This window comes from Lissotriton helveticus, chromosome 10 (assembly GCF_964261635.1).
Source record: "Lissotriton helveticus chromosome 10, aLisHel1.1, whole genome shotgun sequence".
Classification (NCBI taxonomy): domain Eukaryota; kingdom Metazoa; phylum Chordata; class Amphibia; order Caudata; family Salamandridae; genus Lissotriton; species Lissotriton helveticus.
Genome location: NC_136071.1, coordinates 1,094,304,432 through 1,094,317,832, shown reverse-complemented (window position 1 = coordinate 1,094,317,832; position 13,401 = coordinate 1,094,304,432). Strand labels below are relative to the sequence as shown.

The window sequence follows — 13,401 nt, the reverse complement described above, 5'->3', positions numbered from 1 at the left end:
ACTTGGAGCCCGAAGATCCTGATGGAAGGAAGCCAACAAGCCTTTGCAACTGCAAGTCGACGCGATGCACAGTGGTTTGGTTCCTGCGACTCCGATGATACTGACCTCAAATTTGGTGAGAGGACAGGACAGGCCTCGAGGGATGTGAAGAAGCACCACCTGTGTTGCTGAGCCTTTCGGAGTCCGTGGGAGCTCAGGATCAGCAGACCGGTCAGCTTCGTTGCGATGCATGCCGATGCGCGGAAGTGACTCCCTCACTTCAAGGGAGATTCCTTCAGATGTCTTGGATGCCCACAGGCCTTGTAAGGTTCCTGTATGGTGCACAGGCATGGACGTTGCAGCAGACTAGCAGGGCAACGAGACCGGGAGCAGCAGGAGCCTTTCTAGTTGCAGCCTTGATGCCCAGAGCGAAGTCCAGAGTGCCCAGATGGTTGAAGAAGAAGTGGTGTCTGAAATGAATCTGGGGACCCACCCACAGGTAAGTTCTTAAATACCCTAAGGAAAGTGTTGGGACGATTCAGGGGTTCCTCCCAAAGGAGGGTCTGGGCAAGGGGGAGAATACTCCCCTGTCCTTTGTCTAGTTTCGCGCCTGAGCGGGAGCAACTGGCTTCCTGAACTGGTTTGAACTGGACTATGCATGGAGGGCACCAAATGTGCAATGCGCGCAGACTATGTATTTGTTTGATGTGCTAATCCTAGATTAAGGAAATGTGTTTGCATTTGTGAAATGTTTTGTGCCCTTGTGCCACTTCAGAGGTATACAGTGCTTTAAGGTCATAGCCAGGTTGCGTGTATTCTTTCGTTCTTAGAATGAGGCAGTGAGGGCTCTGTAGAGATTTGCAGCCAAATTGAGAAATCTGTGTTTTAGTCAGTGGAAGCTTACGAATCTCGTTGCCACTCTTCAATAGGGTTAATGCACTGTCTGTTGTCAGTCCAAAGTGTCCTGGAGGCAATCATGTATGTAGAACTGTGAAAATCCACCGTCTCATTCAGTCCTTAAGGCGATACATTTAATTGTTGGTTCAGTCCCTTAGGCAATTCATCTTAAATGTGAAAGGCTGGGTTATTCGCTCATATGAGGTGCTGTTTTTTTCAGTCTATTCTACACTCAATGCTGCCAAGAGCTTCAACGTCCAAAGAGATTGATGCTGGAGTCCTGTCTGTCATCTCATACCCAGCATTTGCTGTTGAGGACAGCCAGCTGGTGGAAATAACCAAGCAGGAAATTATTGAAAAGCTACAGGTAAATCTCTTTTGTGTATTATAAAGTCTAAACTGTGAAGGGAGTGAATGCTTAAAGCATTACAATTCATGTTTCATTGTATTATTTTGATTTACTAATAACCATGGGTATTGTAAATAAACCACTGCTTATTACTGTTTCCTGATATCCTTGCATTCTGCAGATGGGTTCATGGGTGGAGTCTTTTTCCTGAGCCTCTGAATTGCGGTGGTTATCAGCTTTAGTCGCAGGGCATGACTGATCTGATCCCACTTGTACTGTTGTTGCCTGGTGGAAAGAGTTGGAAGGCAGCATAACTAACCCAGGTAGGAGAAGGAATGTTGCAGCTCAGACTTCAGTGGCATCAGAGCACGTTATTGGCAGAATCACACACTTCTCACTGAGAGCCCAGCCCACATTCCATATTCGCATACCTGCAAGCTAGAGCAGGTAGAGTTTAACAGGCTCGAGCCCATCCTATAATCCTCTGTGCACAGACAAATGCACCCCTCTATGCTCGAACAGTTTTCGAGCAGAGCAACTTTGGTACTGCCTTCTCAGCAGGTACAAATTGGATGGAGGGATTACTGAGGCCCTCCCACTTTACTAGCCTAAATAGCAAAAGTTATCTCAAGCTGAAGATGGAAGATTGCTCACATGAAGGCATCTTAACAACTGTTTAGGTTTCACAGCAGACATGCAAGAATGAAAGGCCCATCATCGCTTTCATCTAGATTACTATTGCAGTACCGAGTATATGAGAGTATACAGATGTGGCCAAGATGGCTAGCAGGGCAGGTGGCTGAGCCATGGCTTTCAATAATCCTGTCCAATCTGCCCTCCTGGCACGTAGTTGGCCTTGTTGCTGCGGCCCCTGGAACGAACTGACTACGCCACGCCAGCCTCTTCACCTCTGGCCGAGCAGCGGGGTGAACAGTCGATCTGGAGCACGGCTGACGAAAGGCAGCCCCATTAAAGTGGCGCAATTGGCACCCAACATACGTTGAGGCAGGCGTGCTCGCGTGGACTTCAGTGTCCCTGGAGGGGCGAGACACACCAGGGGCAGACTCCCCCACAAAGCCTCTGAGAACGGGGGGCACGTCTACCCTGATGCCACTATTGCGAGACCCGTGTGGTGGCCCTTACCCACGCTGCAAGGTCGATTTGAAAAGGTGAGCCGCGCTGGCGGGCCTACACTGCGCTCTGGACCCTCAGCCATGCGGACCACCAAATAGACTGCTGCCCACCACCGACCAGTGCTGGGAAGGGGGCACCCCTGGGACACATTGTGGCACGTAGAGGGCGTAGAACATCGTGGGCCACTGATTGGTGGACCTATGAGACTGGCGACGTCTAGGCCTTTGCCCGGGACTGGTGAGAGCCACATCGTCCACTGTCCCTGCAGTTGGGGCGGAGTGCTGAATGGGCCACCAGATGTCAATGGGAGGTGATGGGGGGGGGGGCACGACTGAGCTGCGACCCTACCTGCCAACACTACCCACATCGATCTTGGCACTCTGGATACCACAGACCAACGCGGCAGGAGTGGTCAGTCCCTCATCCTGTGTATAATTGGCGCTGCTTACCCTCTGCTCCCCTGATTTGGCACTTTTGAGGATAGGGCGTATAGCAGCTCAAACTTGAGGTCTATTTTGCTGCTCTCATCCTCCCTACGTGAAACTTTGATTCCAGCACCATGGTATGCAAGCATGCCTTGCATTTGTCATGATTTAGAATGTTAATGCGCTAGACGTTTGTTAGAACCTTGTGATGAAGCTGCAGTAGAACCCTAGGGAGTCAAATGACATGCTGCTACTACCATTGGACGTACACGATTTTGTCAGGATAACAGGCTTTTGTCTCGCATAGCTGAGGGAGATATTTGTAAATTTATAGAAAATGTGTTCTCATTTTAATAAGGAAAAATGTTTTCTCACAAACATTTTTCACGGGGTAAAATCAATTTGGAACTCAATGCTTCCTAAAAGTTGTATGAAACCAAAATCTATCACCCTTTATATGTGTTCCTTTTTGATGATCCACAAAATCTGGCATTTGCCACAGTGCATTTGAATGGGACAAAATGGTGGAGCCTCATCAAGCTCATGTACCTTTTAACCTTCCATCTAATTTGTATTTCCAATAGAAATATTATCCAAGGGTGAGGACATTCCCAGGTAGTTACTGACCAGAGTGGGCTGGAGCCCTCTGTCTCCACTTCAGTCAGTAACAATCTGGAGTGACCCCCCACCCCCTTTGGATAATATTGCTTAATTGATGTATGATTGGCCATCAGAATATTGTTTTAGTATTACGATCCCGTGAGATAATGGCAAACATTTCTAACCTTCAAGAGGCCATCCGGCGGATAATGTTGCAATAGGTCCCTATAGTCCAAACAGACATCATCAAACTAAACAGCACGATGGAAAGCCAATTATTGGTAACTATTGGAGATGGAGGACTCTGTAAAGAGAGTTGCTTTTTCTGCATTGGATGGGCTCTTTGAGGCAGAAATCTGGGGGTCACATCAGGACGGCCTAGCGTCTGTGAGCCATGTGCTCTAAAATCATTTAATGGTTGTGTCAAAGTCATGATTAAATAAGGGGCATATAAAATTCACCTAAAACATGGATAAGGCAATCAAAATGTGTATTATCATCCAATCTGAGAAGGAGCCATCAGTAGATTTTCGGTGCTCAATTAGTAATTAATATAAATTTCGTCATAACAAATCACCAAGCAGTGAAGCAACAGGACAGAATTTTAGTCCTTTAACTTCTAGGGAATTACCACATCACTAGGTAGTGCATCTAATTACTTCAGAACATTATAACACCTGAGTGAGTATTCAACATTCTGTACTCACCAGTATTGGGCAATCAGACTTATAACTGGAAATACAGGGTAATGAACCCTGCCAATGCTAAGTGAAGCCCCTCATACTTGCTGTATTGTTTGTCACCTATAATATGACAATCTGCTGTTTTCAGCGACCAGACCATTGAAGGAATATTAGGTACTTTGAAGAGGCGCAGGATATGAATATTGTTATCAGCACCTGCCAGTTCCTAAGAGAACATCTGCCCTGGTTTCATTGGAATATCTTAATACCAAGAAAGCCCCACTTAGCGTAACTGTGTAATGCATTGATATGGTTTATTGGGATTAAGTGTACTTCCTTCCTTAAGTAAAACATTTAGAAATTATTTGTGTGACTGCATCCCCCAATTGCCTATTGAAATGTGAGCTAATTATTTGGTAAACTGGGCTCGTTTAAGGATGGTTAGTAAGTGGCACGTTTGCTACAGACAAAAGCGATGTTTAGGAGATCTGATCTCAGAAGTGTAAACTCAATCTTCCATGTTTCATTAATAGGCCATAAATTGAGTGACCATAATACCTACTATATACAGCCCGATATTACTATGACTAATATTATTGATGTGGTAATGCTCAAAGTATTAAAGAATCCAGAGCGCTCTTTTTTGTTGTAGTTTTTTTTTAATGTCAACACTAAACCTGATTGAATTTTTAGGTTGTTTTTTAAAAACTTTCTCTTCGGTACCATGATCTATGAAAGTTACCAATACTGGGGAACCAAAGTTACAAGTAAGTAACTTGTTTTCTTCTAATGTAATGACAACATGTCGGTAATTTATATCTCTTATAGTTCTGAAATCTTGTACAAATATTTCTTTTATCCTTCCTTTCCTACTTTGTTTATATTATTGGACCAACGGAAGGTTATATTAAAAAAAAGGTTGTATAGGCCTAGTTAGTAGTTTGTGTTGCACTACACATTTCCCTTCCATATTAACGTTAAACTATCATCCACTAGAGTTAGATAAGTTAATAAATAAAACTATTATCCAAAGGTGCTTTTACATGAAACTTTCATACAGATATTTTCGTGACGTTTTGTTGAAGCATTCCTTTTATTCCCATACTGTGTTAATCTGCGTGAAGTTTGACTGTTGATCCATGTCAGTTGTGTTTCATGGCATTTAATTGTACTGGATCCCACAGATTAATAAATACCTTTTAGGATAACTTTTTCTGACTGACCAACGCATTTAATAAATCCAGATTTTAAGATGGAAATGATCCTCCAGTGCATGGTATATTCATGAGATAGCATTTCTAAACTTATCAATACTTTTTCTATTGAGCCGCCAACTGCAAGCAATAATTATGGATAATTACAACTAAAGTGTGATTGTATCTTTTTTATTTTTAGGGTCGCTATGGTTGCTGTCGATTCCTACGCGATGGATATAAAACACCAAAAGAGGTATTGCTCCTTAACTGCTTTGTCCATCTGTAATAGCAAATGCTAGCTCAGTAAGTGGCGAAACAATCCTGCTATAAGCCACCTTTCATTGTACTTTTCCATCACAAACAAAAATTATCTTCCGTAATTTTTTTTATGGTAGCCACGCTGAACTTTTTAAAAGAGTCTTTGTCTCAAGTGCCTTTCAGTGTCATAGCTGCCAGGTTGCCAAATACCTGTTAGAAAGGATTGCAGGTTAGATTCTACCTAAAAACATACTAAGGGTATTTTCAAGCTAAAGTACTTTCACCTGCAGAAATATATATTTTATTTACACAGTGTGTACCTCTCTTGCTTATGTTTTTGTTTGCTTACCTGTTTTCTCTTTTCCGATCATTTGTAAAGCGCTCTGATACCCTCACGGGTCATGTTCGTGCTATTTAAACTTTATAAGTAAATACAACTCACGTTTCACACTAATGTTCAAGGATTTGTTCCTCCAGAAAATAATGACTTGACCATTATTGAATTATTTTTCTCTAACGAAGACCATAACTGAAGATCCTCTTCTCTGTGGATGAAACTGGTTTGTTGTCAGACATTCCCCCATATGTAGATCAGGAGCTATAACTATATACGCGAGAACCATTAATAAACAGTGTATTGTTTGTGTAAACCATCAATCACAGTGACCCAAACACACGAAGTGTGATACAAGCATACATTTTTTAAAAAGCAAGCACCTTATAGAAATATCAAACTTAAACATTTGGTAACATTGCGAACATTTTGTCTCAGCTTTTATAATAAAAAATTCAAGGTGCATGTGCACTTGGCATGAAGCAACTTAGCTAGTATAGGTAATATAAACTGTGTAATACTTCACATGAAACCATGTAGAGTCCAGATTGCATGTTGGAATAAGAGGGCAGTGTATTATGCATTACTACTATATCGTAATTCGAGTTATATCATTTGCGATAAAAATGGGGAAAATCTTCCTGAATGGATCACAGTGGTCTTTTTGGGAAACACTGTAAAAGAAACTTTGAAGATGGAGCCCACCAGTTACCACAGTCTGGGGGACTTGGCGATCCATAGTGGTACCTCAGGTCCAAGAATGTTCTTCAGGCATTTTCTGTGAGGAGATGTGGGCGCCTTTCAGCGTTATAAGGGACGGCTGATGGATTGGTAGACTGTATGAGTCTGCTGAGATGAGAGTCCTACATTTAACATATCCATTTCCATTCCATTCTATAACTTTATTTCGGTGTCAAGGACCATAAAAGTACATAATCCTAAAGATCACAAAGAATATAAACAAGTGAGTCATAGATAGTACATAGCCATACAGTTAATTCATATACCAATAAAAAGAACTGTACAATTAAAAACCTATTGACCATGATAAAGTGCATTTCCAGGACCTGGTCCTGATCGTGTGTTAAAATACAATACAATCATATGTTATAAAAGCCTAATTCAATAAAACTATAACCAATAAAACAATTAAAATTGAGGGAGTAATACAAGGATAAAAAGAATGGAATGAATTTGAATGACTGGAACCGTGATTGCTAATTTAAAAAGGTCCGCCGTACATGCCACATTGAGTTTAAAAAGCGAGATACGGCGAAAACAATAGGGGCATGAGTGTCATACTTTAGGACTCTAAGTGCCGCGGCACAATGTACAAAGCCGAAACTCCTGCATAGTTGAATAAGCCAGCGCTGCCGCGGTAAGGTGTAGACGGGGCAGAAGAAAAAGACGTGCAGCTCTGTTTCTTCCTTATAATTACAGGGAGGGCATCCACCAGATTAGGTTTTGGACCATTTGTTTGAAAAGGCATAGAGCGGTAGCGTCCCTAGTCTAAACCGTACATACATTTACTTTGCCAGAATTGGTTGGATGTCATCCAGGAAAGGTTCCATACTATACTCGTCTTTGATTTGTAGAAATTCGGCTGTCTAACGGCCGCAGGATGAGCTTTCCTGAATGTCTGCAAGTTTATACCTTCTAAAGGATTTTACCAGTTCCAACTGTGAGATTAGAGGGCATGATTCCTCAGGAGATCTCCATAGACCTGCTTTACCCAGTTTGTTACAGAGATCCTTTATATGTATACGCCAGGGTATTTTTCTGGTGCCCGAGAGACTCAGGAGCTCTTTATGCTCAGATCGATAGGTAGCCGATTCCGGGGTTACCTATAGCCTCTGTCAAAAGGTTACATATCATTTAACCAGAGGACAAAGAAAATCCACTCAAGAAATTCTACACGAGAGGAGTCAACTCACAAAATATATGAGAGTTAACTAGAACTAGGGATCAATACAGAGAGCATTGGTTAGTCAAAGCCTATCAAAATGTAAATGAATGTAAATACTTTTGCCAGTGGAAACTACGCCCTAATCTAATTAGCAGTCCGCACCGAATACAGTCTAGCACAAGGCAAATGAAAATCAAAGAGCAAATGTCATAAGGACTGCTGATAAATGTAGGACAGAACCAGAACATTATTCTGAGTTCATAGTGATAAGCTGCCATGTTCTTCAAGATTGCCACAGAAACACCTGGCTCGTTTCCAAAATGATATTTTTTTATACCTTTTATAACATCTTATGTGGTGCGCCGATACCCCAAACATTCCTGGATATTACCCGAATGGTCTTCCTGAGTTGGATATTCTCCCTATGACTTCTGGGCTGGGACCACTGATTAAAGGGGCTGACCTCCGTTTGGAAAGGAAGGTGGTTACACCATACAACAGGCCTGGAGAGGTTTCATAAATGGGACAATATTAGCATCACGGTTCTTGGGGATTTATGGACGGGGGACCACATACTGACTTCCAGAAGTTGCAAGATCAATATCGCCTTACCTAGATACACTTTCATAACTATCTACAATCGGGTCATGCCCTCGCTGCCAATATCCCATCAAACACCAAAATCCCTGCATTTAACCCCTCTTGAGGCTTGACTACTAACTGGTCGTATTATTAGGGCTGCCATCTCCCAGGTTTACCGCTTTCTTATTCTTAATGCCCCAAACTTATTTGATATGTTTAACCGCATCGCTGCGGCGGCTTTTCCCGCTGTGCGCGGCGGTTTTAAAAACCCCGCGGTTCATGGCGAGCTCAGCTCGTCATCAGCGCACGGCAGGTAACGCTCATGACGAGCTGAGCTCGTCATCAGCCTGGAAGGGGTTAAACATAGTTTGGGTGGGTTGGCAAACTGGATGAGGGATACTGGAGAGATGCTAGATTTTCCCAACATCTGCTGGCTATCTCTACGCGCCTCCGTAATTCAACTAAATTATCTCCCACAACATACATGGCCCAGATACGGCTCCCACTTGCTTCTGATGCTCTGCATCCGATGCTAATTTCTACTTGTGGTTTGGGCATGCCCTACAAATGACCCCTTATTGACAGAGGGTACAGCAAAAAGTCTCGGGGTGCTGGGGCAGCCCCTTGACCTTTCTCCTAGAGTGGCCCTTTTGGGTATTATGTACCACCTTGGTGGACCTCACGTTTATTGGTGTTGCCTCTGATTGGAAAGCGAGATATTGCCCGAAATGGATCTCTCCATGCGCCCCTTCCCTGGCAGAGTGGAGGGCGGGCGTGGACTGGCGTGCCCAGCTGGAAAAATCTATGTTCGCGGCATATGAGCTGCAGATTGCATAGATCGCCACCTAGTGTTGGGCCCGGATGTTTGCAGTTTGTTGTTGTCCTGAAAAGTTCTTTGGAAGTCACAAGGTAGGTGACTCCTCCTTTGGACCACATTGCGCATGGGCATCAGCTCCATCCCCAGATTGTTTTTTTCCGCCATCGGATGTTTTTCCTGCGCTCCGATTTGGAATCGAATTTCCTTCGGCGCGCAATCCTCACCCAGTTCGACGGTGTTGTTTCGATCGCACTCCACATCGACGCGATTCTCCACCACTTCGAAGTCTTCGATTCCGGTCTTCGACGAAGGCCTTCGGGCCTACCTAGGCCTTACTTTCTGGCTCATGGAAAGGACGCCATTCAAGAAGTGTCCTCAATGTGGGTCGAAGTTTCCCCACACCGACCTACATGAGGTGTGCAACCTTTGCCTCTCACCGGAGCACGAGGCCAAAGACTGTTCGGCGTGTGCCTCATTCCACTCGAAGAAGACTATTCGGGTCCGATGAGCTCGGAGAACTATGGCTCGCTCGTCAGCTTCGATCCCTGACGACATCTTTGAAGAGGGCGTCGATGTGCCAGAACACCAGCACGCCGAAGAGAGTATCGCATCCTCAGATGCCGAAGACTCCGACGTCGAGGGCATCACTCCAGCTCAACGGGTCGTAAGTAAGACAGTCGACCCCAACCCTTCCTCGACACCCTCAAAAAAAGCTTTGGTCACACCCCCACCTTCGGGCCTGGTTGCACACCGAGAGACTGCTTCCCATGCCCCGCCTTCGGGCCTCGCAAAGAAGCCCACTAAGCCTTCAGGCGGCTTGGGCTCGAGCCAGCCGATCTCCGGTGCCGATCCTATACCGACACCAAAGAAGAAGTCGTCTTCCTCAACCACGCCGACCGTTGCTCCGACACCTAAGGACACGGCGCTGAAGACTGGCAGCGGCTCATCAATGCCGAAACCGCACTCGGAGCCGAGTAAAAAACCGCCTAAAGCTCCAGATTCACACGCTTCGGAGCTGAAAAAACACCCGGAACCGAAAAAAAACAGGTTCCGGCAAAAGACATTTCAAAAGGGCACACTTCTAAACCAAAAGACCCAGCACCAGCTACCGACTCGGTGCCGAAAAAACCTACGGAGCCGAAAACTTCGACGCCGAAGGATCTGCCCTACTCAGAGGAACTTTTCACACCGGATCCCACTCAGAAAACTCTTGTGAAGGATACTAAAACTGGTCAATTGACTCTCCGCTCCAAGAAGAGACCACTTGAGACGCCAGCATCTCCTCCCCCTCCAAAGAAGAGAGACATTGCAATCTCTCCATTAAGGGTCCCTTCTCCACCACCTCCCCATACTGTTCCTCCTCCTACACCTCCTCCACCACATCATTCACCTACACCATCCACTAATCCAGACGATGATGTAAACACAGACTCTGATGACACAGGTGGGGGTGCACATGGCCCAGCAGGGACTAATGGTCCCCCTCAGTCACCTAACCCATGGGACGATTACAACACCCCTGATGTGCCTTACGTCCCACAAGACGATGTATACCCTTCCAGACCTTCCCCACCAGAGGACACTATAGGTTTTAACCTACTGGTCCAAAGAGCTGCCCAATATCATGGGGTGGACTTAAACACTGATGCAGTGGAGGAAGATTTCCTATTAGACACTTTTGATAACACACAAAGGTCTACTGCCATTTTGCCAATGCTTAAGGGTGTCATCAAGCACACAACAGAGGTTTTTAGGATCCTGTCAGGGCTAGGGTCCTCGATCCTCGCATCGAGAAAAATATAAAGCTGCCCCTACAGATCCAGTTTATATTAAAGGTCCAGCACCATTAGATTCTTTAGTAGTGTCTAATGCACGTAAATGGGCTAATTCTCAGACATCAGGTGAGGCCTCACCACCAGACAAAGTATCTAAGCTCCTTGACGCCTCCGGCAAACGAACAGCGTCACAAGCAGCTAACATCTGGCGCATTGCCAACACCCAGGCGTTGCTGGCAAGATATGATAGGGCACATTATGATGAACTAGAGTCCAAAATGCTGCATCTACCAGACAAATACAAAAATAGGGCCAATGAACTTATACAGGAAGGTAAAAATATTACTAACACTTCCATTCATTGTGCCCTAGATGCTGCAGATACCGCCTCAAGGGCAATCAATACCAGCACCCTTCTACGTAGACATGCATGACTACGTATTTCAGGTTTTAAACCCGAGGTACCAAACTCCATCCTTAATCAGCCATTTGATAAGACACATTTATTTGGCCCAAATGTTGATGTGTCTTTAGAAAATATGAAAAAAAACACCGATACAGCAAAATCAATGGGAGCCTTGCAGCTGCAAGCTCCCAGACGTTCCTTTTGTCGCTCATCCTACAGAGGCAACACAAGAGGCTACTCATCGGAAAGTCCCTCCACTTCTTACAAAACCCCTAGCCAATTCACATTCACTAAGGGCTACAAGAGAGGGGGTTACAGGGGTAACAACAACAAAGGCAGAGGCAAAAGCAACAACTCCCGCTCTGCCTCTACCCCTACCATAATGACTTTCCTCCCCCCCCCCCCCAACATTGCACTCCTGTGGGGGGAAGATTGCAACAATTCCTTCCTGCCTGGACCAACATCACATCAGACAGGTGGGTGCGACAAATTATTCAGTCCGGTTACTGTCTAAAACTAACATCTACCCCCTCAAACATACCACCCAAACAGCGCCCAATGTCACAAGAACAACTATCACTGTTAAAGCAAGAAGTAGTATCTCTGCTACAAAAAAGTGCAATAGAACCAGTTCCTCTGCACCAACAAAAAAAGGGGGTTTACTCTCTATATTTTCAAATTCCAAAGAAGGACGGCTCTCTAAGGCCTATTTTAGACCTCAGACCGCTAAATATATACATACAGTCAGACAATTTTTACATGGTCACACTCCAACAAGTCCTTCCGCTCCTGTTACAAAACGACTTCCTTGCTACTCTAGTTCTCAAGGACGCATACTTCCACATTCCCATTCACAAGGCTCACAGGAAGTATCTCAGATTTGTAATAGACGGGCAAAACTACCAATTCAAAGTACTCCCATTCGGAGTCACAACAGCACCAAGAGTATTCACCATGTGCTTAGCGGTAGTGGCAGCGCATTTACGAAGACAGCACATCCATGTCTTCCCATACCTCAACGACTGGCTCATAAAAGCCAGCTTATACAATCAATGCGTGGAACACACTCATGCCACAATACAACTGCTCCACAACTTGGGGTTCACAATACACCACACCAAGTCTCATCTACAACCATCCAAAGTACAACAGTACCTCGGTGCCACAATAAACACCTCAACAGCGCTAGCTTTTCCCACTCCAGCAAGGATAGCCAGCATGCAAACTCTTCTAACAAAGTTTCAGCTACAACACTCTCTTCCAGCACGAGTGTTCATGCAACTCATAGGGATGATGGCCTCTTGCATTTTCATAGTACCCCATGCAAGACTTCAAATGCGTCCGCTACAAGAATGCTTATCACGTCAATGGAACCAGGCTCAAGGTCACTTAACAGACTTAGTGTTGGTAGACGGTCGGACTCATCGCTCTCTGCAGTGGTGGAACACCAAAAACCTTTTCAAGGGACGACCGTTCCTAGAGCCAGTTTCTCAAATAATCTTGACTGCGGACGCATCGCTCTCCGGCTGGGGAGCCCACCTACTGCAACACACCATGCAAGGCAGGTGGACACCGCAACAAAAATTACTCCACATCAATCATCTGGAGTTACTAGCAATATTCCTAGCACTAAAGGCTTTCCAAAAGCACATATCAAACAAAGCTCTGTTAATCTGCACAGACAAAATAACAGCCTTGTATTACATACAGAAGCAGGGAGGCACACACTCCCTGCAACTCTCAACTATCACAGGACACATGGCAGTGGGCTATACCTCAAAACCTATTCCTTCTAGCCGAGCATGTTCCGGGAGTACAAAATACCATAGCGGATCTGTTAAGTCGTCAAACACAACAGACCCACGAGTGGGAAGTTCATATGCAAGTTCTTCAGCCATTCTTTCAGTTGTGGGGACAACCTCAGATAGACCTATTCGCCACCCACGAAAACGCCAAATGCCCAAGCTTCGCCGCCAGATATCCACACCCACTGTCCAAAGGCAATGCGATATGGATGAACTGGTCAAACAGATTTGCGTACGCTTTTCCACCTCTACCAC

At 44.9% G+C, this 13,401-nt stretch overlaps 1 protein-coding gene across 4 annotated transcripts in view; it reads left to right on the top strand.

Moving 5' to 3' along the window:
• PHKA1 (phosphorylase kinase regulatory subunit alpha 1) overlaps nucleotides 1-13,401 on the top strand; it is a 1,063,236-nt gene that overhangs the window by 292,461 nt on the left and 757,374 nt on the right. For 3 of the 4 annotated variants that reach the window (XM_078663812.1, XM_078663811.1, XM_078663813.1), the window contains exons 8-9: nucleotides 1,097-1,243; nucleotides 5,463-5,516. In XM_078663812.1, the coding sequence (XP_078519938.1) occupies nucleotides 1,097-1,243; nucleotides 5,463-5,516 (201 nt within the window). The remainder of the gene's footprint in view (nucleotides 1-1,096; nucleotides 1,244-5,462; nucleotides 5,517-13,401) is intronic. The other variant, XM_078663814.1, reaches the window with a different exon arrangement.